At 38.5% G+C, this 26,724-nt stretch overlaps 1 protein-coding gene across 5 annotated transcripts in view; it reads right to left on the minus strand.

Annotated features, from left to right (window-relative positions):
* Nucleotides 1–1,496: 1,496 nt before the first annotated feature.
* The window catches only part of RPS6KB1 (ribosomal protein S6 kinase B1), a 59,534-nt gene continuing 34,306 nt past the window's right edge, over nt 1,497–26,724 (minus strand). For 3 of the 5 annotated variants that reach the window (XM_003278476.3, XM_003278477.3, XM_030828373.1), the window contains 11 exons: nt 25,331–25,478; nt 21,504–21,561; nt 19,955–20,055; nt 17,405–17,495; nt 17,141–17,231; nt 16,376–16,483; nt 15,394–15,456; nt 15,128–15,205; nt 10,716–10,823; nt 6,401–6,513; nt 1,497–5,371 (listed from right to left, as the gene is read on the minus strand). In XM_003278476.3, the coding sequence (XP_003278524.2) occupies nt 5,134–5,371; nt 6,401–6,513; nt 10,716–10,823; nt 15,128–15,205; nt 15,394–15,456; nt 16,376–16,483; nt 17,141–17,231; nt 17,405–17,495; nt 19,955–20,055; nt 21,504–21,561; nt 25,331–25,478 (1,197 nt within the window). In that variant the 3' untranslated portion in view covers nt 1,497–5,133. Of the gene's footprint in view, nt 5,372–6,400; nt 6,514–10,715; nt 10,824–15,127; nt 15,206–15,393; nt 15,457–16,375; nt 16,484–17,136; nt 17,232–17,404; nt 17,496–19,954; nt 20,056–20,733; nt 20,879–21,503; nt 21,562–25,330; nt 25,479–26,724 lie in introns of those variants that run through there. The other 2 variants (XR_004033423.1, XM_030828374.1) reach the window with 2 other exon arrangements.

A 26,724-nucleotide genomic window follows, 5' to 3' on the forward strand; every position in this document is an offset into this window, starting at 1 on the left:
TTGTTCGCCTCTAGGTATTTGTGCAGGGTGCTAGAAAAGGGAATGAAGCACTTTCTTCCCTTGTTACCTCTGAGGGAGGAATCTGAAATCTAAAACATGTCTGAAGGGCTGCTAGTGCTTATATCTAAGTTTAGAGTACATCTATCAGTTTGTAGTCGAGGAAAAGGTGGTAGAAAAAACTTAGGAAGCAGAGGTAGAAAACAGATTTGCTGTACTGATAAGACAAAAGCTAAACCAGCACATGGATTAATAAGGATACTGACCAACTGGCTATAGAAGCACTTTCATGACTGTATGGCCATCCAAATTGACAAATGAACATTACGAAGTCTGTACCTTTTTTTTCTCTCCAGGTAAATACTACCAGGTTGTAAGTACAACTATATTCAATTACAGTATATTTCACTCTGTTATCTACTTTGAGACCCACTACAAATATTATTTAAATGGCTTTGTGGTGATGCTAACAGTTGTATTATTTAGGTATACAGCAGAGGATAGGTGAGAAAAGCAATTTGGGATTACAATTCGGCTGTGAAGGATAGCCAAGATGACTTCCTGTTCAAACACAAGAATAGCATTTTACTTCAGCCCTATTACAATACCTATTTAATACATTTGCTTACTCTGTAACTGTTCAGACAGCACTGTTTCTTAATGTGATTAAATAACTAAGGAGGTGCATGGTGGGGTTTTTTTTTTTTTTTTTTTGGAATGCAGTTTATCTATAAATTGAAAAGGGAGAAAATCTAATGGAGCTATGCCATCCAATAACAATGCTGATGAACTGGAAGCATTTCTTCCATCCCTCTGATTCCTTCACCTCAAAAAAAGATAATGTAGATTCAGAAACTCATTTACTCTGAATTCAGATCATGACTTCTAAAAGATTGTTTTACCAGTATTGATACACTACTATGTTGTATAGCAAGGTAAAATCAGTTTGAGAGCTTCTGTAGAGAAATCCCCTTGGAAAGTGTGGTATAATTAACTCACAGAAAAGAAGTGGTTAATGCAAAATACCCAGCTTACACTAGATATATTGAGACATTAGTTAAAACACATTTGTTCACTATGTTATTTTGTGCATACATATCAAATTATCAAATGTAGCTGACCAAGTGTAGCTGAACAAATTGTTGATTGTTAGCACAAGAAGGTCTTCCTAGAGTTTTTTATGAAGCTAGCTTTCAGGTAGGTTGTTACATGTATTTTTTTAAGTAAACAATTCATGTCTACTATCTTGACATAACTTGAAAATCAAAGATGTGTAACATCTAATATAAAAGTCAGTACTAAAACTTGTTATATACTTAAATAGCTTCCATTTCTCAGCAGAACAGCTTTTAAACCATTCCTTACATACATAGTTTATTTATGACAACTTGAACACATCTGACATGTTAATGAAAATAAATTATTTAAACCATTTATACACCTGATATGTATACCAATTCCTTCCTATCTTAGGATAATAAAAAAATAAATCACTTCTATTTTATGTTCATTCAAATTTGCATTTAATTTCTATTTACATTCATTCAATCTGAAATCAAATAATACAGTAAACTAAATACAAGATGAAAAGCAGAACAGGTGTTACCCTCATAGCACTCCTAATAAGGCAGCTGAAGAATTTTATTTACTGATAGATGCAAAGCCAACTTGGGATAGGAGAAACAATAGTTTAAAGAGCAAACACAAACACAGATGAACCCATCTTTCAGATGTTATTCCAGATAATCCACTGAGATAATACTTGTGCTATAATGTTAAGAATCACACAAGAAAAAGTACTGTATTAATCAGCAACAGACCACAGGTTATGTGTGACAAATACTTTTGTGATAGTTTGTCCAGCTTGCTAGTGTCTACTATGAAAAAAGGTAGATGTTTGGACATTGATGTTTTTGAGAAATTAACCATTTTCAAAGCCTTAAAATCTATTCTTCATAAATTCAACATTTCTCATGGGAATAATCTTAGATCTAGCCCTTGTAAGCTAGGAACCATATGATTAACTGAATATTCAAAATAGGTCCTATATTAAATATATAATCCAAGGCTCAGTACATTAATACTATCTAAGATGCATCTTGTTTATAATCATTTATTACCTATAGTAAAGAATGTTGAATTTATGGAGTATCATACATGCATCCTCCACCCCTCCCCTCAAATTATCTTCTATCTTAAAAAATAGTATGGAAAAATCCTTCTTGAAGGGATTCAAATTAGTTAAGACCATAAAGGGGGAAAAAGAACATAATTTTCCTAAAAATCTGGTTCAAAGTTCAATAATTAATACTTTACATTGTTAATCACAGCTGGTTTATAAATCCCAGTTTAGTTATTCTGTAATGCTACAAACCTTATAAAATCAAATTAGTAAACTTCAATTCAGTGATTATATTTTAATTAAAAAACAGCATGTATAAAATAAAAAAATATCCTGTAATAACTGATTTTAAAGAAAATAATCAAGTGATGAAAAAAAAGCACTTAATCTCTTATACACTTACCTGGTATAATCATAAACAACCTTCTTAGAAACTCAAGACTAGTAATATCGACATCATATTTTAAACTATGCTTGGATTTTACAAATAAATATAGATAAGCCATATTGCATAGGTGTGTGCTTTCTGTCTGTGACACTAATGTGACACTTGACATGTTTTCACAGTCATAGTAGGGATATCCATTTATGAAACAAGTTCTCAATAAACTTTCCACAGCATGGGAAATAAATTTCACTTAACAAATGTGAAGTCAGAAAAACTATGTATTTGTGTGGATGGCAGCTGTGCAATTAATGCTTTTTATGCAGAAAAGTTGCAGTGTTTGCCACTATTGCTGGCACTACTAATTATGAAAATGGTTTAACTGGGGTGGTTATAGCCAGCCAATCACAGTGCTCATGTTACTAGCAAATAGGACCTAGGAGGAATATTTTGGTGTATAAGTTTCACTGGAATTTGGTCAGGCAGTCAACACTACAGTTAGTAAACATATTTGAAAACAAGTATCAAGAGTATCGCAAGCCATTTACAGTCTGAAATAATGCCTGTACATATCACCATAGCTTTTCGGGTTCTGTTTTTTCAGACATCGCAAACTGTCAAAGAACAAGGATCTGCACTTTTTAAGTATAATTTCTGCCCTTAATTATTATTGTAGCTTCTAATTTACTAGCAACAGTCAAAGTTCTCAGTAGGCTGCTGCAATAAGGGAGGAGGGGGAAGAGGGAGTGATTTTTTTTTAAATGCTTTCTGTCCAAAGATGAACTTTTATCGATTCTTTCAATTATTGCCACAATTGAAAAGGTGTATTTCCAATCATTTTTCATGGTTCTGTTTTTGCTTACTGTCATAGGATTTCATCCCATCTCATTTGAGTTGCAATTTCAAAAAGCAAAGCCTTGCTCTTTTCTGACTGAATTCAACATGCATAAAGAATTTTATGGCTTGGATCCTATGGCTCAAAAAGGTTTGAAAACATAGCAAGCAGCATCTATTTAAAAAAATCCTAGGGTTGCAAAATATTACAAATTGACTTTGCACACTCAGACTGAAGACATTATAAAAGACAAACAAAAAGAGGTGATAAAACTCAACTGCAACTGCATGATCATCTATTATACCAGTATGCACTGAAATATATTTTTATAAAGCTCTGCAGATATTAAACCCTTTCACCAGCTAAAGTCATGGAAATGCTCTCTTTAAGGCAGGAAATATTTAAGAAAGGTAAAGTTACCTTTATTTTTATTCTTTGTACCTGTAAATCATTTATGTAGATTTTGTTACAATTTCAAAAACATAGTGTCCTGTTAACATGTTTCCTAAATTAAGCCACTAAGTTTTCTTTACTGTGGAAGACATTCATCAAAAGGCCATCAAATATTTTTACAATCAAAAAATGTAGCCCCAGTATAGGAGAAAAAAAAATAGACCTTTTTTTCTTTTTAAAACTGTTGAGGAAAAAAATATAAGGAAGGTAGACAGCACAAACAGTAGAAAGAAGTAAAACTGAAAATCTTACCAATTTGCTGTAAAGAGATTAGACAGAGAGTGGGCCACAGCAACACCCTCTTCCCCTGGATATCCCTATCTCCCTCACCTTGCCGACCGCAGTATGTATTTTTTATCCTGACTCTCTTCTGTTGTTCAGCCATGGGCTGAACACATTTGGCGTCTTGAACCAAATACTGGTATAAGAACAGGTGGCGATTTTTTTTTCCAGTGCAATGCAGGCCCGGGACAATGATGAAATGTAGGACATACAACTTATGCCAATTCCAAGGCTTCCAGTTAAGCTTAGCACATAGCAGTACTGCAAGTAGAAATGATTAAATAGATTCTTTTTTTTTTTTCTCATATTACAGACAGGTATTGCAGCTGGGTTACTGAAAATAAACCCCAGGTCCACCCCAATCCCTCAAACAAGCCACAGCTGTGGTTAACAATGATTCATTTGCATTTTATTATTTCACCAAGAGAAGAAACAGAAGTTGTCTGGCTTTCTTCACACCAACCAATAATTTTGCATTTTAAAGTTTGGGATGTTTTTCATAATGAGCTGAATCAAAAATCTATTTGAAAAATATATATTTATATAAAAAAAAGATTCAGGTTGTTTGCACGTAAAACAACAATTGGTAAGTTTCTTTTGTCTTTGATTCCATGTTGCTGGAAAAAGTTTGACCAAGCTTGCATGCTAATTTGTCCTTAGTTGCAAGTATTATAGGCAATTTTGTACTTTGCCTAATGAAAGGATAACCCTTCTTCGACACAATCAGAACTCAACAGTGATTCAGAAGCAACATCCTACCCTTAATACTGTCAGTTTCGAGTCATCAACATGAAAATCCTTGATAAGGTTGAGAAGATGTCGCGAGGAATCAATTGATGTGCCTAAGAGTTCAGCAATACTATTTTGCTTTAAGTTTTTTTTTGCACCATTGATTGATTTTTCAAAATCCATGTTTATTTTTCCTGTGTCCAAAGTGTTCTATGTAATGACACTGACTCTCTGAAACTGTCATTTTGAGTCTTGTTTCACCTTGCAGGATGCTCACACATTCGCCCTCTCCACCTTTTTTGCCTTAAATTCATTAAAAGCATTGCTCTGTCATAGATTCATACGCAGGTGCTCTGGCCGTTTGGAGATCATGGGAAAAGCTTGTTTTTTGTATGGCCCAGAGTTCGGCTGTCGTATTGGAAGTGGTGCCGATGCTTCCCCACTCATTGTCACATCCATCTGCTCTATGCCACTTGTTTCCATTGGGTATTCCACAGGTGTCTGAGGATTTGCTGTGCTGGCTGAAGCACCTCTTCCCCAGAAATCCCCAGGAGAAAATTTGACTGGGCTTTAAGACAAGGAAGAGCTATCATTCATTTGCTTAAGGGTCATCTCAACAAGACATATTTCCTTTACATTTAAAGGGAGTGGGGTAACATGACATTTATTTTCATTTAATTTTATTTTCACGTGGATTAGCACAAAGGCAAAAATTGAACTATCTCTCCCCTGCCTAGATTAACTGCTAGAATTTCCTAACTGGTCTCTTTACCTCTACACCTGACCCCCAAAACCCCCAGTGAGATATATATATATTTAAATACGTATTATATATATCATCTTACTCTCCCCTGCTCAAAATAGCTTTCTATTGCATTTAAAATAAAATACTTTTCCAAACCTCTGCCCTTCTCCTCACTCACCACACACTCCAGGAATATTGATTTCCCTTTAATTTCCAGGAAAAGGGCAACTTTTCTCCTCCCTCAGGGCTTCTGCATTTGCTGTTCTTCTGCCTGCAACATTCTTATACCTCCTATTTTTGTAGGGCTGGCTCTTTCTGTTCACTGCTAGATGTTACTACACCAGGGAGGCCTTTCTCTGATCACTGTGAGTAGAAGCCCCCTTGTTTTTCCTCTGCTCTCTACCACTACATTCTTTTTTTCTCCTTTTAAATTATAGCATTTAGCACTACTTGTAATTATATTTTTGTATATCCTTTGTCTATTGTGACCCTCCCACTAAATTGTAAGCTTCATCAGGACAGGGACAGTTCCTGTATTACAGTACTACATAGATACACACACATAACATGCAGCATGTAGTGCTGGTGCTCTTGGTTCACAATAAATGCTGAGTGAATGGATAAAGAGGACATTTGCCAGTGTGGCTGCTTACTTTCAGGAGGGAAGGTAAACCATATAACATCATCGATTAGTCAGACTAGTCCTTTGCAATGTAAGATATAGATGCTGTGCTTATGTCAATCTAAGAGAATATGACAGTCTTTCATTTATGTAACTTGGCATAAATTTCTTAAGCAAACACTATTGTAGGTTGTTTAAAAACAAAAAGTGAAAATAAGAGTGTGAAATACCTGACAGGTGTTCGTGGGCTGCCAATAAATCTTCGAGGTGATCGGATTTTTGGTTCAAAGGAAAACTTTTCTTTCACACTTTCAAGTACAGATGGAGCCACATATGTAAAACCCTGAAAGACAGTAACAGTGGACTACAGAATGGCATTTTGTCACGTATCTCAAGAAAAATGGGGTTGTTCAGTCTGACACACCTACACAATGATGCACACCTAAAACCACCAATGTGTACACTCTCCCACGTCCTCAACCTCATTTTTAGACCCGTTAACTTCTTTCCAGCCATTTCATGAGGCACACACTTCAAGAAAGCAGAATTCCATTGAGCCTGATATGCTAGCAAACAAAATTCCACCCTACTGACAGGAATAGAAAAACAACAGGCAAATTCAGGCTCCATATGAAGATGTTAAATACGGCCAGGCACGGGGGCTCACGCCTGTCATCCCAGCACTTTGGGAGGGCAAGGCGGGCAGACTACCTGAGGTCAGGAGTTCAAAACCAGCCTGGCCAATGTGGTGAAACACCGTCTCTACTAAAAATACAAAAATTAGCCACGCATGGTGGTGCACGCCTGTAATCCCAGCTACTCAGGAAGCTGGGGCAGGAGGACCACTTGAACCTGGGAGGCAGAGGTTGCAGTGAGCAGAGATCGCACCACTGCATTCTAGCCTGGTCAACAGAGCAAGACTCCAACTCAAAAATTAAAAAAAAAAAAAAAAGATGTTAAATACTGGAGAAATATAAAGAAACTTCTAGTGTTTCTAGCCACAAGCATATAAGCAATTAAGTTTATCAGTCTAAAACAGTTTCTCATAATTAGACCAAGGTAAAAACAATTTTCTGACTTGGCATCAAAGTCAGATCTTGTGATCTTTCTGGTTTTATGCCAATGATTGGACAGAATTTGTTTTTTGTTTTGTTTTGTTTTGTTTTAAGAGATGGGGTATCCCTACATTGCCCAGGCTGGAGTGCAGTGGTGATATCATAGCTCACTGCAGCCTCAAACTCCTGGACCCAAGCTATTCTCCCACCTCAGCCCCTCAAGTAGCTGGGACTATATAGGCACATGTGATCTCTGCCCAGCTAGAATTTGGTGTTTTCTTGATGAATAAGTATCAACATTTCAAAAACCTTCAATTGTAATAGGCAAAAATGCAGTTTTGTTCATTTTAGTTCTCTCTTGGACCTTACTATTAGGCTACCAGCTGTCATTTCTCTAGCTGTTAATGTTCATTCTTTTAACCATCTTCACCTATCTTCTCTTCTACTTATCCAAATCTATGAGTAAGCATTATGTGTTACAATAAATAAGACTCAGCAAAGCTCTGAGTGAAGGCCCAAAGAGTGAGGTGCAATTCTGAAGTGCATATGATTTGTGACAGTTATATGTGAACTTCAGAGAATAATTTTACAAACGTTCTAGTGGACTAAAGCTCTAACTACCAAGAGGTACAGGCTGTGCCTTAATCATTTTTGAATTTCCTCTAATTCTGTGATGGGGTCTTACAACAGGAATTAAAATATTTGTTGAAATGAGGTTGCTAGAACCACATTATCCAGATAAGTGGGATGTCACTATATGTGTGTGTGTATTTATACATATATGTATACATATATATATCATATATACATATACGTGTGTGTGTGTGTGTGTGTGTGTGTGTGTGTGTGTGTGTGTATATATATTTATTTTTTTTTTTTTTTTTTTTTTTTGAGATGGAGTCTCGCTCTGTCGCCCGGGCTGGAATGCAGTGAGGGGCACGATCTCGGCTCATTGCAACCTCCACCTCCCAGATTCAAGCGATTCTCCTGCCTGAGCCTCCTGAGTAGCTGGGACTACAGCCATCACGCCTGGCTAATTTTTGTATTTTTAGTAGAGATGGGTTTTCACCATATTAGCCAGGCTGTTCTGGAACTCCTGACCTTGTGATCCGCCCACCTCAGCCTCCCAAAGTGCTGGGATTACAGGCGTGAGCCACTGCACCCGGCCTATTTTTTTTATTAATGTTTAAAGAGATCCACTCTATGTACAGAATTCTGGCTACAACATAACAAATGAGTTGCTCTGTTCATCAGCCGATTTAAGTAATTATGAAAAGTTCAATAATATTTTTACTGGCAATGAAAGCTTCAATGTCTCACTTTTACCACCACAACTGTGGGTTTCTTGGTAGCTAAATAAAATGCTTCTATTTTGTGGGGGAAAAACTGTCACATAAGTTGAAATTCTGCAATGTCCAATTGAGGAAAAGGTCTCTATGTTAAATCAAAGGTACAAATTCCACATCAGTAGTACATGAGAGAGAAAAAAAAATGCCAAAATTAAAGTGATTCATGCCCACTTCCCTAACTGAACCTAAGATTTTACTAACAGAGATGCCCTAACTTTGGTTATGCACACATCAAACTTGAATTTAAAAACATGCATGCACTCACTCATCTTTTATCTCATGTAATTAATACTGTAAGATTATATTTTGCCTATGTGCTCTATATTACTAATTTATAGGATTATTACTATTCAGTGTTGTTTACTCAAAACCATACTGTACTATACACAACTTTTGCATTCCATGCTAACTTAATTTTTTTAATTATTATTATTTTTTATACAGAGTCTCTATCGCTCAGGCTGGAGTGCAGTGGCACAATCTTGGCTCCTGCAACCTCTGCCTCCCGGGTTCAAGTCATTCTCCTGCCTCAGCCTCCCAAGTAGTTGGTACCACAGGTGCACGCCACCACATCCGGCTAATTTTCGTACTTTTAGTAGAGACGGGGTTTCACCATGTTAGTCAGGCTGGTCTTGAACACCTGACCAAGGTTATAGGCATGAGCCACCATGCCCTAACTCCATGCTAACTCTAGAGCTTATTTCCCATCCCATAAGATACAACACTACTTATACTACATAGTGAGCAGTGTGGGGAAGAAAAGCTTGAGAATAAGTTAGTGACAAATCCAGTGAACTCAAAAACAGGGAAAAAAACACGCCCAAACATTTTCCCCATATTCTATTCTCCCTAGAGGTAGTCCAAAAACGAATGACAAAAGAAAAAAAAAGGATACAAGATGAGATAGATGTTCATGTGACGTATTAAGTACAGTAATAAAATCAAAAAGTATATGTGATATTTGAGCAAAATAGTATGCATTCATGGTCTTCTGATATAAATTCATCATTTCTGTTGGCCAACATCAAAAACCTTTACTTTTCTGAGGAGACAAGCTATAAATCTATACAGACATTTCTACAATGAGAATTCACTATTACATATGTTTTGATGTCAAATATTCACAATTAATGTTAAAAAATCCCCTACTTGGCTGGGCACGGTGGCTTATGCCTGTAATCCCAGCACTTTGGGAGGCCAAGGCAGGTGGATCACGAGGTCAAGAAATTGAGACCATCCTGGCCAACATGGTGAAACCCTGTATCTACTAAAAATACAAAAATTAACTGGGCGTGGTGGCGCATGCCTATAGTCCCAGCTACTCAGGAGGCTGAGGCAGGAGAATCCCTTGAACCCAGGAGGCAGAAGTTGCAGTGAGCTGAGATCGCGCCACTGCACTCCAATCTGGCGACAGAGCAAGACTCTATCTCAAAAAAAAAAAAAAAAAAAAAAAAAAAAAATCCCCTACTTATGTTAGGAGTACCAAAAATAGGGCCAGGAATGATGGCTCATGCCTATAATTTTGGAACTTTGGGAAGCCAAGGCAGGAAGATGGCTTGAGTCCAGGAGTAAAATAATGAGACTCTGTCTCTACAAAAAAATAAAAAATTAGCTGGATGTGGCACACACCTGTGGTCCAGGTACTCACAAGGCTGAAATGGGTGGCTCACTTGAGCCTGGGAGGTCAAGGCTGCGGTGAACTGTGATCACACCACTATACTACACCCAGCCTGGGCTACAAAGTGAGACCCTGTCTCAAAAAAAGTACCAAAAATCTATAGCTGTTTCAGGAATAAAATACATGTAGTTAGTGAGGTTTTACTCCCCGACTGCTATGACTAATTTTTGGTTGAGATGCTAAGCCAAACATCATTTTAAGTCTGTGGCCTAAAAAAAAAAAAAAGGGAATCATCCTCTCCAAAGAATTGTACATTCCCACTCTAATTGCTAAAATAAAATGTTGGATTATGGAAATCAATTTTGTAGGTATCAATAAGTTATAAGGGCATGGCTTATTTAAAAAAAAAAAAAGTGGGCCAGGTTACCTACATGAACTGCAAAGCAGGCAAACTGAATTTTCTTTGAAGAGCTCATCCTCATCTTAAAATTTCCCATGACTACATGGAAATTCTTTCACTTACCAGAAAGACCTGATTGGCACTTTCACTGAGAGTTGAGTCATCTGGGCTGTCGACAGGTGTCTGACGTGTAAACTTGGAATCAAACTGACTTACATCCTCTTCAGATTGCTTTATACAAACAAAATAATTTAGAAAATAATAAATAGTCCATGTTACATCAATCAAATGCACTGTAAGCTCTAGGAGCTCTTTTCACAGGGGTTAACTATAATAAAGTATTAGAATAGTCTTAGCAGACACAGAATGAAGAAAAAAATGTAGGTGGAAAGTACTGAGTCAAATTACATCTTCAAATCTTAAACATGCACTAAAATAGGTTTTAGTATACAGTTATTCCTATTAAAAATGTGAATATATCGACTGGGCGTGGTGGCTTACGCCTGTAATCCCAGCACTTTGGGAGGCTGAGGCAGGCGGATCACGAGGTCAGGAGTTCGAGACCAGCCTGGCCAACACAGCGAAACCCCATCTCTACTAAAAATACAAAAAATTAGCCAGGCATGGTGGCATGTGCCTGTAATCCTAGCTACTCGGGAGGCTGAGGCAGGAGAATTGCTTGAACCCGGGAGGCAGAGGTTGCAGCAAGCAGAGATCGTGCCACTGCACACCAGCCCAGGTGACAGCGCGAGAGTCTGTCTCAATAAAAAAAAAAAAAAAAAAAGTGAATACATCGAGCTCAAAACAAGCTGGAAAAAATGTTAATATCAATTTCCCCTCTCACAAAGCTTCAGTGTGCCTAGTCCACTGGCTAAATCCCTGTTTAGAGATAATCAGTTCAGTTGGCTACTGCAGGTTTGTAATAAACCTGAAAAACTACTGAAGCAGAGTTAAAACATGAATAACACTGGTAAGATGCTCCAGTTAAAGTTTCATCCCACAGCTTATTTCATTCCTTTAGAAATCTAAAGGAGCAAAAATAATTTTCTATTCTGCATGGTTTATAAGTTATATTTCCTTGTGAAAGTATAGTTATCACTTCAGTTCTAACCATGAGATTTATTTATTTGATTCCTTCTCTCTTTCCCAAAATATCTGGTTAGACTCTTGGGCCAAATGTAGGAAGTAAATAATAATTTAGAATATCTGACTTAATACTAAAAGATGACCACATTGACCTTTTAATTCTCTTAGAGCCCAGACTGTGAACCTACACTCCCTGGAGGAATGGCTGATTCCAAGTGTGGGGAAAATGTACAAGATAAGCATAGAACACCAGTTTCCTTATTTTGCTCTCTGGTACAACACCAGACCATGTGGTCATGTCAAAAGGACTCAAAAACCAACATGAAGATGCACCCAGCATTCACTGCACCCAGCATTCAACGAAGGGAAAAATTGAGCATCAATAAAAATAACTGCCAGGCGCAGTGGCTCACGCCTATCATCCCAACACTTTGAGAGGCAGAGGCAGGTGGATTGCTTTTGAGCTCAGGAGTTGAAGACCAGCCTGGTGAACATGGCAAAACCCTGTCTCTACCAGAAACACAAAAATTAGCTGGGCATGGTGGTGTACCTGTGGTCCCAGCTACTCAAGAGGGTAAGGTGGAGGATTGCTCGAGGCTGGGAAGTCAAAGCTGCAGTGGACAGAGATTATACCACTGCACTACAGCTTGGGTGTCAGAGTAAGACCCTGCCTCAAAACAATAAATGAATAAATAAAAATAACTGCAATGAAATGAAACACAAATATGTTAAAATGTGTAAGTTCATAATGTACTAAAAAAACACACACACACACACACAAAGTTCACTGGTCAATTTTGGAAGATGCTAGGGAACTAATTCATTATTTTGAAAACTAGGAAAGAATCAAACATACATCCTGCCTTTCCTGTATGAACTATACCTTGGGTAACTAACTGATCAAAGAGTTTCTCTTTATGAAAGAATTCCAGCTAACAAAGAAAGAAGAAATAATAGTTAGAATAAGACCATTTCACAAACACCTGATGAAATTATAAAAGTAGGCCAGAGTTTCTCAACCTCAGTGCTACTGACATTTTAGGCCTATTAATACTTTGCTGTAGGGGGATGTGCTGTGCTGACTCTTACCCCTGAAGGTACCTATAGCATTCCCTCTCCCAACCTGTGACAATCAGTGTATCTCCAGACATTGCCAAATTACACTGGTAGTGAAATGCTGACACAGGCAATGATCAGTGACCACTAACATCACTTACACACACACACACACACACACACACACAACTACACATTATGCCTCCTGATCAAAGCATGCAACACTGAGAGTTTAATCTGAATCAGATCAACCACCTAAATTTAACTACCAGTTTTTGGAAATTCAGAGAACAATGAACATGGTCAATGAAACTATGGGAATAATATCAGCAAAATCAAAATTTGAGAATTCTACAGGACAAATGACCCAGTTTCTTCAACAAATCACAAGGAGAATCTATAAATGAAAAGAGACCTAAGAGACATAGTAACCAAACTATATACAGACCTTGATTAAATCCTTACAAACAGGAAAAAAAAAAAGAATGGAAAAACAAAAACAAACAAAAAAATTAGGTGGGGCAACACAAGGAGACCTCATTTCTAGAAAAATTTAAACAATAGCTGGATGCGGTGATGCACCCCTGTGGCCCCAGCTATACAGGAGGATCCCTTGAGCCTGGGAGGTTGAGGCTGCCATGAGCCACTATCATGCCACTGCACTCCAGCCTGGGCAACAGAGAAAGACCCTATGTCAAAAAAAAAAAAAAAAAAAAAAAGAAAAAAAAAGGACAAAAAAAAAAAAAACTAAGGAAACTGTCAACTTCTGAGGTGTGATGATGTGATGGCAGTTATGTCTAAACAAGATGACCTAATCATTTTTTAAGCTGGGCAATAGGTATATGACAGTTATTTCCTTACAATTGTTTGTTGTTTTTTAAAGTGGGGACATTATGCTCCATGACCAAAAAATAATCACCATCATCATCCTCCTCCTTCTCCAACTACATCCTAAGGAATGGAAAAAGAAACTGTATTTTCTCAGATTCTGAGGTGGGAGAAAGACAGTAACTAACACACTAACTCATTTACTCATAAACATATTGTTGTGGGTTGAATCGTGTGCCTTACCCACCCCCCGAAAAATTTCGTATGTTGAAATTCTAACCTCTAGTTCCTCAGAATGTGACCTTATTTGGAAAGGGTTATTGCAGATGCAATTAGTGAAGATGAGGTCCTACTGGAGTAGAGAGGAACCCTAATCCAATATGCCTGGTATCCTTATAAAAAGGGGAAATTTGGCCACAGATATGCACACAGGTAGAACACCATGTGAACATGAAGGCAGAGATCCGGGTGATGTACCTACAAGCCAAAGAATGACAAAGATTACCAGCAAACCACCAGAAGCCAGGGAAGAGGCATGGAACATACAGTTTCTCACAGTAGTCAAAGAAACCAACTCTAACAACGTGATCTAGAACCTCTAGCCTCCAGATCTATGAGATAATAAATTTCTGTTGTCTAAGCCACCCGGTTTGTGGTACTTTGTTGCAGCAAGCCTAGCAAACGAATGCACATATATTCTATATTTTGAAGAAAAAATTCCCAGAGAATCATATTTAAAATGGTTAAATTAAGCAAAATAAAACAAACCAAAAAAAGAAAAGTCCCAACTACCTGAATATTTAATTGTCTTAGGTAATTGACTTAAAAATAGCTAATACAGTCAATTGCCACTGGCTTTAGTTCTTTAAAGGATAATACAAAAATAAAAGATGCTTGGCTGGGTGCAGAAGCTCACACCTGTAATCCCAGCACTTTGAGAGGCTGAGGTGGGTGGATCACTTGACCCCAGGAGTTCGAGACCAGCCTGAGTGACATGGCGAAACCCTGTTTCTATAAAAAACACAAAAAAATTAGCCAGGCATGGTGACACGTGTCTGTAGTTGCAGCTATTCGGGAAGCTGAGGTGGGAGAATCACCTGAGCCTGGGGAGGTCAAGGCTGCATTGAACTGTGATCGTGCTACTCCACTCCATCCTGGGTGACAGAGTGAGACCCCGTCTCAAATAAAATAAAATAAAATAATAAAATAAAATAAAATAAAATAAAATAAAATATAAAATAAAATAAAGATGCTGGAGAGGATAAACCAGAGATCTTTGAACTGCTAAGAAAAATAATGTTTCTGTCTGCTCTGAGATTTTTCTTATTCTAAAAAAATATCAAGCGATCCTCCTGCCTCAGCCTTGCAAGTAGCTGGGACTTACAGGCACAAGCCACCACACCCAGCTAACTTTTAAATGTTTTGTAGATATGGAGTCTTGTTATGTTGCCCATGCTGGTCTTGAACTCCTGGCCTCAAACAATCCTCCCACCTCGGCCCTTTAAAGTTTGGGGATTACAGGCGTGAGCCACTGCACCCAATTATACGCTTTCATGTATACTTACCAACAGAGGTTTAAAGGGGGGCTCCACCTTTCGAGCCAGAAGTTCTTCCCAGTTAATGTGTCTAAAGAATGGATGAGCCTAGGAAAAAAAAAAAGCAGAAAGAAAAGTTGAGGGGACTAGACTTTGCTGGATTGATAAATTAGTCACCTTTTTGAAGTTACAAGTCACAAAATAAGCTAAACTTATAAGCAACTACATATAATCCTCAGAAATATATAAAACTAGCATTATCTTCCCCATAAAACACCAAAGATGCCAATCCCTACTTGAACTTCTCCAGCGTCCCCAGGACCAGCTCCCAGACGAGAAGCAGCATTTCTTTTCAGCAGCTTTAAAGAGGAAAAAAAAGCTTGGATAAAGAACCTTAGTCAAACTGATTTTTTTTTCCTTTTCAGACTTTGCTTGTCTACTTTGTCCTGAGAAAATATAGTTTATTGGCCAGGCACAGTGGCTCATGCCTGTAATCCCAGCACTTTGGGAGGCTGAGGCAGGTGGATCACCTGAGGTTGGGAGTTCGAGACCAGCCTGGCCAACATGGTGAAACCCCTTCTCTACTAAAAATAGAAAAATTAGCCTGGTGTGGTGGTGCACGCCTGTAATCCCAGCTACTAGGGAGACTGAGGCAGGAGAATCACTTGAACCTGGGAGGCGGAGGTTGCAGTGAGCCACGATCATGCCATTGCACTCCAGCCTGGATGACAGAGCAAGATTCCATCTCAGAAAGAAAAGAAAAGAAAAGAAAATATAGTTTACTAATTACTACTGAATATTGTTTAAGGGTCTGTAATCCCAGCACTTAGTACTTTGGAAGGCCAAGGCAGGTGGATCACCTGAGGTCAGGAGTTCCAGACCAGACTGACCAACATGGTAAAACCCTGTCTCTACTAAAAATACAAAAATTAGCTGGGCGTGGTGGCGGGCGCCTGTAATCCCAGCTACTCGAGAGGCTGAGGCAGGAGAATCGCTTGAACCTGGGAGACTGAGGTTGCAGTGAGCCAAGATCACACCACCACTGCACTCTAGCCTGGGTAACAGAGTGAGACCGTGTCTCAAAAAAAAGAAAAGAATAAAAAAAAAGAATATGAAAAGAAAGTCTTTAAACAAATCTGTACTTCGCCTTCAAAAATTGAAGACTTTTTTTGTTCAATATTTATATATGACTCTTTATTGAAAATATACATTAAATTCTATCTAGTTAAATCCTAGTCATTGTATCTTGTAGTGTCAGTGACCATTTAAGAACCTTACCTTTTTAAGCAGATCTCTGGCTTCTTGTGTGAGGTAGGGAGGCAAATTGAGTTTACATTTGAGGATTTTGTCAATTGTTTTCTTTCTATTCTCCCCAGTGAATGGGGGCTAAGAGTAGAAGACAAGTGAAAAATATCAGCAGGGAGTGAAAAATATTAGCATGTAAGAAACAAATTTTAAATAACAATATTATCCATCTCCTGAATTAGTTATGCATGGAGATCAGAAACGTATGCTGTGAAATGGGCTAAATGCTAAAGACCTTTATTTTGTTTTAGAGACAGGGTCTCGCTATGTTGTCAAGGCTAGATTCTATTAATAATCCTTAGCTCAAACGATCCTCCCACTTCAGCCGCCTGAGTAGCTTGAGCTACAGGCATGCACCACTGTAGTTTTTAAGCAACAGGACAGAGGAAGTAGCAGTGTCCTGGAAGGAAGCCAGTGTTTCCCCCATTAACTTGCTGTGTGATAATAAGTGAGCTATGTGATTTCATGCTTCAATTTCTCCACTTATAAAATAAGGGCATTATCTGTTCAACATCTATTTCACAGGCCTGCCATGACATAGATCATTTAAATGAAAATGTTTCGGAAAGTATGGGATCCCATATAATCATACAGCATTATTAGTGTTAAACTGCTAATAACAAATCTTTGGGCTTTGAAAACTCCATTGGTAACATGTTCAGAAAGCACAGGACAGGTCTCTCGCTACAGTGACTCAGCACAGATCATAATACATGCAGCTTTTAACTGTGCACCTACTGCTCCAGTCAGCATGTCATACATTAATGCTCCCAAACTCCACCAATCCACAGCACGGTTGTGGCCACTTCTCATCAATATTTCAGGGGCCCTACAATGAGGAAAATAATATGCTTAAAAATTCACCCATTTGCATATCATCTGAATTAGAATTTTAAAAACAATATACAGAGTCAATGAGGGTACAGAAAACAGATACTATTCCTTAAAACAGGTAAAATTAGCTATTACCCCCAAACCAATTATGTTTAACATGCAGCTCACATGTATTCTATTGTTCCACAAAATGTATGTGTGACTGTTCCATCATGAATAGATTCTTTGCATAGTCCAAAGTCTGTTAGTTTCACATGACCTACAATGAAAGATTACAGCATGATTATTCTCAGAATTCTAACTATGTGCAGTGTTTGAACATGTCATATAACACCTTAGTCTATCCTTCCATTTAACTTTTCTTGCCTCAAATTTTCTTGCGATGTCAAGAACAAGGTACCATCCATAAAATGGGATGCTAACTGTTTAAGGCTAGGGAAGTCACCTTTTGCCAATGATACAATCTATTTAGTAAAGAGAAAATAAAGATAGAGAAAAAAGTGAAATAACCCGTTTAAGGCTCTAGCTTTAAGTATACACAGAATCCTCTACCATCCTGAAAAAGAAAAATCCTTGGAAAACTGTTTTTTGAAGTCTAGTTTAAGTACACAGACCCCAATAAACATATTCTGTACCTTTTAAACAAAGGTGTGAGATAGTACTTCAAATATATAGCTTTTATCACAGTGAACTGTGAAGAGTTCTTAAAATGGTCTCAGAAACTCATTATAACAAGGTAGCTCATTCTGCCCAATGATACCAATTAGGGGAAAGAAATAAAATTGCTAGATAGTAGATAGTATGAATCAATCATCACTGATCCAGAATGTAAAAAACTTACCACCTTATACAAAGATCATTTCAGTTCAAGTTTAGCTTTCTTTACTGGACTGTCATAACGAGTGGTTCAACAATCTCAGGGACTCTAGTATTTGAGGTTCATTTCACAGAAAAGGCACAATGACCTACCGATTCAAATGTAAATATATACTACACTCTGATACAGAAGAAATATGGCCTTTATTTTCACAGAACCATCGGATACACTCAACCTTATAAATCAAAGAAGAAGTTAACTATTCTATCGCTCCCCTATTCTATCCTGTGACTTATAATTCAGATCAGAATCCAGGTTTTGGGGAGTGAGGAGGTGTTGATGAGAGGAAGGAAGAGACACTGATTCCCATGATATATTCAGTTAAGTATATAATTTCTCCTTAAAAAAAAAAAAAGGTGGGTAGAGGAGTATAATTTGGAATGTTTATATGAGCCTCGATTGTTCATACATCATTTTCTAAGAGTTTGAAACAATTAACTACCTCATGGATTATTCTGTTATTCTGTAGACATCTAAGGATTAGCAGCTGCTACCACCTTCTAGATACCCTGGGTCAGCTGGTTGCTCCTTTGGGGTATGAGTGAATTGCCAAGTCTACCCACAGCCCAGATTAGCTAAATTGAGCTGTCTGTAGCAGCATGCAGTTGTAGTCAAGGCTCACTGTGCTGTATCTATAGTTGTATAGATTATCAGTCTCTCTGATGTTTACGTTTGTTGTTACAAACAGCAAGAATAAACTGATTCTGGCCGGGGGGAAGGTGGGTTATGCCTGTAATCCCAGCAATTTGGGAGGCCAAGGCAGGCAGATCAATTGAGCTCAGGAGTTTGAGATCACCCTGGGCAACATGATGAAACCCCATTTCTACAAAAAATACCAAAAATTAGCCAGGCATGGTGGTGTGCCACAGTGGCCCCAGCTACTTGAGGGGCTGGGGTGGAAGGATCACTTGAGCCTGGGAGGCGGAGGTTGCAGTGAGCTGTAATCATGCCACTGTACTCCAGCCTGGGTGACAGAGTGAGACCCCCATTTCAAAAAAAAAAAAAAAAAAAGAAAGAGTAAACTGATGCCTACTAAACATCATATTTCCAAAGTTTTATCAAATACTTTGGTTCAATTTCAATTCTTTTTCCAGCATTAATAAAACCTACTGTAAGAAGCATAGCTTCTAATATTTACATATTTTCTTTTTCTTTTTGAGACGGAGTCTCACTCTGTTGCCCAGGCTGGAGTACAATGTCACGATCTTGGCTCACTGCAACTTTCGCCTCCTGGGTTCAGGTGATTCTCTCACCTCAGCCTCCTGAGTAGCTGGGATTACACCATCACGCCCAGCTAATTTTTTTTTTTTTTTTTTGTATTTTTGTAGAGATGGGGTTTCACCATGTTGGCCAGGCATCTTGAACTCCTGACCTCAGGTGATCCACCCACCTCAGCCTCCCAAAGTGCTAGGATTACAGGTGTGAGCCAGTGCGCCCAGCCAATATTTACATATTTTCATTATTAAAACTCAACTTATATAATTGAGATTCACTTTTCAATTTAAGTAACAAGCCAAAATTAATGTTTAGACTGGCTTTTACAGTCTAAAACATCACACAACATTTTATGTAAGGATTCCAAAAACATGAAAAACTATAAAGAGTAAGGATTAAACTAAAAAAGGCAGTTGAGCGACTATTATCCTCAACTTCTTTTACTCTCACCAAGCGTAATTACCTAAAGACTTAAAATATCAGCAAGGACTATGATGCCATGAATTCTGAGGGAGGAAATATACAAAATAGAGAGATGAGTATGGGGCTTTGAAAATGGCCATGACCTATGTGGGAGGATTTTAAGATGATTATTTACTATAGAATTGTTTACGGTATGTCTCCACCTTGGTGATTAAGCATGATATTCTCCGGCTTCAGGTCTCTGTAGATGATCCCCTTTTGATGTAAATGCCCCAAAGCCATGGAGATTTCTGCCAAGTAAAAGCTGGAAACAAAAGTGATTTAATAAAATTAAAAAGAGTATAATCTATCCAAAGCAGTTTATGTATGGAGCAAAATTCCTTGAAAGAAACAGACATGCACCAAAGACCAAATTAGTGGGGTAGGGAGATGTATGGGAAAAAGAGATGGCATAGGATGCTGCCAAAAGGCATGGGGACATTTATGTTTCACTCATTTTAGTGAAACTATAAAGTGCTTTATTTTGCCATTAGAATATACTGTTAAAATTGCGAAGATGTCCAGAATATGCTAAACTGCCATTGGTCATGTTTTGTTCTGTCTGTGTAGGAATTAAGCTAATAGTCATTCATTTCAAAGCAAATTTCTCCCATCCACACCCAACTTTAAAATCCCATAGGAAATAGGAACTTTGTTATTCTCAGAGATAACGTCTTGATTTCAAAAGGTATCTTATAACCTGACCCTTAGAAGCCCACTCATCCCTTACTTAATACAGCTACATATTTATAGACAGCTTAGGCCCACAGTATCTGCCCTCCCTCCTGCCAGCCAGCCCACAACTATAAACTGTGTGACACTCAAATTTATCTACCTCAAAAGAATAAAGGGCTGAATCAACCCTGTCTGGATTCGAAAAGCACAAGGCACTGCAATACTGGCTGCATAACAATGTTGCAATCCTGCAGATTACTCCAGGATGGAGAGGGTGTGTCCTAGAGGACTAAGGCAGTTTCACAGCCAGCACGACCACAAACACAGCCTCCAACATGGCTCAGTGAGCCTCCTCCAAAAAAGGGCACTTCATCCCTAAGGCTCTTAAATGCAGCTTCTGTGTTAGAAAAGGCCTGAAATTAAACAATGGAATGCAGTTTTGGTAATCAAGGTAGAAAAAAACATTTAAGTGTTGTTTTCTATTAAATTAATGTGTAGGATAAACTGATTTATTGTGACCCAATATTGTTGCTTCACAAAAGGATGTGCATATTTTTAATTTGAAGCAGATGACATGTTTAGAAACAGGAGGGTAAATCCCATCCTGACTATATAATCAATCCACAGATGATATGCCCAGGCTTATCACCTCCCTAAGACTGCACCTTGAGAAATAGAAAGCTTAAAAAAAAAGGGATGATTTCTGATAATTTCCATTGTTCCACACATAAAGGTTCACTGGAAAACCACACTCACCCACAGCCAAGGCAGGCAGCTTACCAATTCAAGGAAAGAAAGCCGCAATGAGAATGGTTCTGTTAGGAACAACTGGTGTGAAGGGCGTTCCACTCAAGCCTAAGGGCAAAGGAATGATGTGACCTCCATAGCTGCCCAGTCCCAAAACTGCTTCTCCCCCTTGAGGTCCTGAGTGAGTGACTGACTCCAGCTCAAATTACTGAATCATGTGGCTGCCCATAGTGGGAATGGGGCTTTGCTTGTAATTACCTGAATCTATGCAACCACAAAAAGTTCACTTACCAAGCAGTGTCTTCCATAAATATTCCCTCTCTTTCTAACTGCATAAATAGTTCTCCTCCTGTAAAGAAAAAGAAAAAACATTAGAAATAAAACAATATTTATTTCCAACCCACTTCTAATGAGAGAGTTTGTGCTTTCCTTCTACCATAATTAAAAGACATCAGCCCCTTAAAAATGAAAAACAGATCCTAAAAATTATAGGTTTTAAAACTAAGTCCTCAGGATTCTATTTTTAGTAGCATTCTTATTCTTCTGTGACACACATATATTTAAAAACTAGAACTGGCTTGGAATTCCAGATTTTATATCTACAAACTTTAAAATATTTGTAGATTCCAGACCTGAGGTTAAAAAAAAAAATCTTGATTAAAGACTCTTTAACATTTTACCCATAAGTAGAAAAATGATAGTCTGCAATTAAATCACCCTCACTAATTTCAGTGAATGCTCATATTTCGTATTTTCAGAACCCTTAAATAAACAGAATGAAGCTGGCAGTGGCCTAATAAAAAACATGGCACAGTTTGGCCGGGCGCGGTGGCTCACGCGCATAATCCCAGCACTTTGGGAGGCCGAGGCGGGCGGATCACCAGGTCAGGAGATCGAGACCATGGTGAAACCTCGCCTGTAGTCCCAGCTACTCGGAGAGGCTGAGGCAGGAGAATGGCGTGAACCCGGGAGGCGGAGCTTGCAGTGAGCCGAGATCGCGCCACTGCACTCCAGCCTGGGTGACAGAGCGAGACTCCGTCTCAAAAAAAAAAAAAAAAAGGCACAGTTTGAGTATCAAAATAAATAATGATAATAAAAGGTTATATCATATTGAATGATATTTGGATCCCTAAGTCCACAATGACATAGATAAATGAATACATAAATGTTTTAAAAGGGGAAGAAGAGAAAGTTTTTTATTACAGTAAAATCCCAAGTAATAAATGAAGAAGACATGACAGAATAAGAAAAATTACTTGGCAAACATCACAATTAATTGTTGCAGGCAAGATTCAATGGATGTCAAAACTGAATGTGGGCCAGGCGCAGTGGCTCATGCCTATAATCCCTGCACTTTGGGAGGCCGAGGCGGGCAGATCACCTGAGGTCAGGGGTCATCTCTATTAAAAAGAAAAAAATTAGCTAGGTGTGGTGGTGCATGCCTGTAATCCCAGCTACCTGGGAGGCTGAGGCAGGAGAATCACTTGAACCTGGGAGGTGGAAGTTGCAGTGAGCTGAGATCATGCCACTGCACTCCAGCCTGGGCGACAAAGTGAGACTCCGTCTCAAAAAAAAACAACAACAACAAAATTGAACATGAAAGCTTGATGAAAGATATTTAAATAATCTCAAAGTACCTCCTCAAAAGATACTTATTAATTACAAAGGCAAAAATGTCACCAGGGAAAAAATTGGCAGACACCACCTTATACATGTGATCAAAGTTAACATCACAAGTAATGGGACAAAGATATAAATATCATGTACCTCTTGATCTGATGCATTAGGGAGGACACAATGTCACTTCAATGGTCCTGCCAAAATTGCATAACCTGAATCTAATACTAAGGAAACATCAGCTAAACCCAAAGCATTCTACAAACTAACTGACCTGTCCTAATCAAAAACGTCAACATCATGAAAGTCAAAGAAAGACTGAGGAAATGTTCCAGATTAAAGGAAACTAAGGAGAGTTATAATTGCATCAATGTTAATTTCCTATTTCTGATCATTTTAGTATAGTTATGTAAGATACTGTTCTTGATTTTAGAAAATATACACTGAATAGGCTGGGCACAGTGGCTCACACCTGTAATCCCAGCACTTTGGGAGGCCAAGGTGGGCAGATCACCTGAGGTCAGGAATTCAAGACCAGCCTGGCCAACATGGTGAAACCCCATCTCTACTAAAAATACAAAAATTAGCCAGGCATGGTGGTGGGTGCCTGTAATCCCAGCTACTTGGGAGGCAGAGGTTGTAGTGAGCCCACGATTGCGCCACTGCAGTCCAGTCTGGGCAACAGAGTGAGACTCCATCTCAAAAAAAAAAAGAAAAGAAAAGAAAGAAAACATACACTGAAATTTTAGGGGTAAAGGGAAATCATGTCTGTAACACTCTCTTAAACAGTTCAAAACAATTATGTATGCATGCGTGTATATATGTATACACATATATACATATACATAGAAGGATAAAACAAAATAAATGTGGTGAAATGGTAACATTTGGGGAATCTAGGTGAGAAATATATAGGAATTCTTCTTTTGTGTGTGTGTGTGTGACTGAGTCTCGCTCTGTTGCCCAGGTTGGAGTGTAGTGGCGCGATCTCAGCTCACCACAACCTCCGCCTCCCAGGTTCAAGCGATTCTCCTGCCTCAGCCTCCCGAGTAGCTGGGATTACAGGAGTGCACCACCATGCCCGGCTAATTTTTCTATTTTTAGTAGATACAGGGTTTCACTATGTTGGCCAGACTGGTCTCAAACTCCTGACCTCATGATCTGCCCACCTTAGCCTCCCAAAGTGCTGGGATTATAGGCATGAGCCACTGAGCCTGGCATAGGAATTCTTTATATTACTCTTAAAACTTTTTGTGTTAAGTATGAAATTATGTCAAAATAAAGTTTTTCCGGGCAGGCACAGTGGCTCCCAGCACTTTGGGAGGCCAAGGCGGGCAGATCACCTGAGATCAGGAGTTCAAGACCAGCCTTGTCAACATGGTGAAAGCCCAGCTCTACAAAAGTACAAAAAAAAGCCAGGTGTGGTGGCACATGCCTGTAGTCCCAGCTAATCGGGAGGCTGAGGCAGGAAAATCGCTTGAACCTGGGAGGCGGAAGTTGCGGTGAGCCGATATCACGCCTCTGCACTCCAGCCTGGGCGAGAAGAGCAAAACTCCATCTTCAAAAAACAAACAAAAAACGTTTTTCCAACAGCAATAGTCACAAAACAGTTGCTACGTTCTGCAGCTTTCTGTTCCATGTTATGTTACTGCAAAATCTTTCTCAGAGAACTGAACTGTGTTTGCTAGAAATAGATACCTGTGGCTGGGCGCAGTGGCTCACACCTGTAATCCCAGCATTTTGGGAGGCCGAGTCAGATGGATCACCTGAAGTTGGGAGTTCGAGACCAGCCTGACCAACATGGCGAAACCCCATCTTTACTAAAAATACAAAAATTAGCCAGGCATGGTGGCACATGCCTGTAATCCCAGCTACTCGGAAGGCTGAGGCAGGAGAATCACTTGAACTCCAGGAGGCAGAGGTTGCAATGACCCAAGATCACACCATTGCACTTCAGCCTTGCAACAAGAGCAAAACTCCATCTCAAAAAAAAAAAAAAAAATAGACACCTGTGATCTAGAAATGATACGGAAACAAGTTCCTACGAGGTGGTAGGCCCTGGCAAATGTGGATGATTTCCATTATAAGCTACATACCCCATCACTAAGGCTACATTAAACTAAAAACTCTTGTTTAAAGACCCAATTCCAAAAATAGTCAGTATGTTAAATAATCTTCCCAATTATTTAAATTACACTATCTTACCCCAGTACAATTTGATGGCTCTGCATCACTTAGGTATTTGTTTTTCTGTTAAGTGACTGATTACAAAGGGATTAAAATAAAATTTTACAGATGAGGGAAATAAATCTTTTGTTTCCTCCATATTTGTCTGCCAATAGAAACATTTGGTCACATCTGAATTTTGTACTTCAGTGTACTCATCAGTTTTAAGCACTATTTGATCATAACGGGAAAAAGTATTTTTCCATTGAAAAATAACATTTTGACCCAGTTTCTGGAGCAAATGCAAATAATTACACCAAACTCTGTGTACTGACCACTGAGATACTCAAGGATGAGGTAGAGTTTTCCACCAGTCTGAAAGGCATAAATTAAATCCACGATGAAGGGATGCTTTACTTCCTCCAGAATATTCCGTTCTGCTTTTGTATGAGCTGTATCTTTAGCATTTCTTACTATCATTGCCTAAAGGAAAAGAGATGATCTATAAGAACAAAATAGTGAACATTTTTATTCTATAATCTATTTTATTCTAAAATCCATTTTGTGTTTTTCTTGCCAATATTGAACTATTAACCATAGTTTCCACTAGAAACTGAGATGGGGTAATGGAAAACGTTCACTTTATATATACCTCTGTGCAGTTTGGATTTTTTGCAGTGAACATGTAAATGAATTACCTAAAGAGACTTTTTAAAAAAGAAATCTGTAATCAGATCAAGTTTATTCATATATTCACAAACTACTGAGTGTCTACCATGCTCCAGGCTGTGCCAAGAAAGCAGAATAGAAGGAATGCCCTGTTCATAGGAGTCTAAAAGTCGACAGGAGCCCAAAGTCTCAGGGAAAAAAAGAAAGTCAATGTAGGTAAGCGCACAATGGTAAGGGTAAACAGGGGAACTACATCTGACCTAGCAAAAAGTCTTACTTGAAAGTTATTAAAATGAAATGTGGCCTGGACGCGGTGGTTCATGTCTGTAATCCCAGCACTTAGGTGGGCAGAGGCAGGAGGATCGCTTGAGCCCAGGAGTTCGAGATCTGCCTGGTAACAAGCGTGATCCCATTCCCCACAAAAAGGGTAAAAAAAAAAGACAAAAAAGAAAGAAAGAAATGTAGAAGGTAAAAAAAGGCATTCCAGTGCAAAAGAGGCTTGATAGGACAGGTTATGTCTGGACGAGTAGCTCACTATGGTTAGAAGTGGTTAGAGATTGGGCTAGAGAAGTAGGCAAAGGCCAGGAAATGGAAGTTCTGGGCAAAGGAAGGTCTGGGTGAAATGACACACCTTTGGAGTCATGAAAGACACGTCTAGTAGCAGTAGGGAGTAGGGAAAGAAAATGAGACCAGTTAGGAGGCCAGTAAAATAAACCAACTAAGAAGATCTATAAGAAAATGAAGACAGAAAAAAAGAAAAGCCAATACATAATTTGCATTTGCTGACAAACTAGTTATGAGAAGAAATGATGATACCTTTATTTCTGTATAAGTAATAGGACAGATAATGGTGCCATTCAATATCGGCAAATGAAAGTGAAAAAGTTTTGGGAAAACAATGCCCTGTTTTAGACATGTCAGGTATAAGTTCCAGGAAGTTACCCCGATGGTACATCTCCATAAGTAATATGGAAAGCAAATACACAGGTTATTGGTTGCAACATTATCTGCGAAACTGACACACTGGAAAACAGCCTGTGCTCAGACATAGGATATTGGC

The sequence above is a fragment of the Nomascus leucogenys genome, chromosome 14, assembly GCF_006542625.1.
Source record: "Nomascus leucogenys isolate Asia chromosome 14, Asia_NLE_v1, whole genome shotgun sequence".
NCBI classification, from domain to species: Eukaryota; Metazoa; Chordata; class Mammalia; order Primates; family Hylobatidae; genus Nomascus; species Nomascus leucogenys.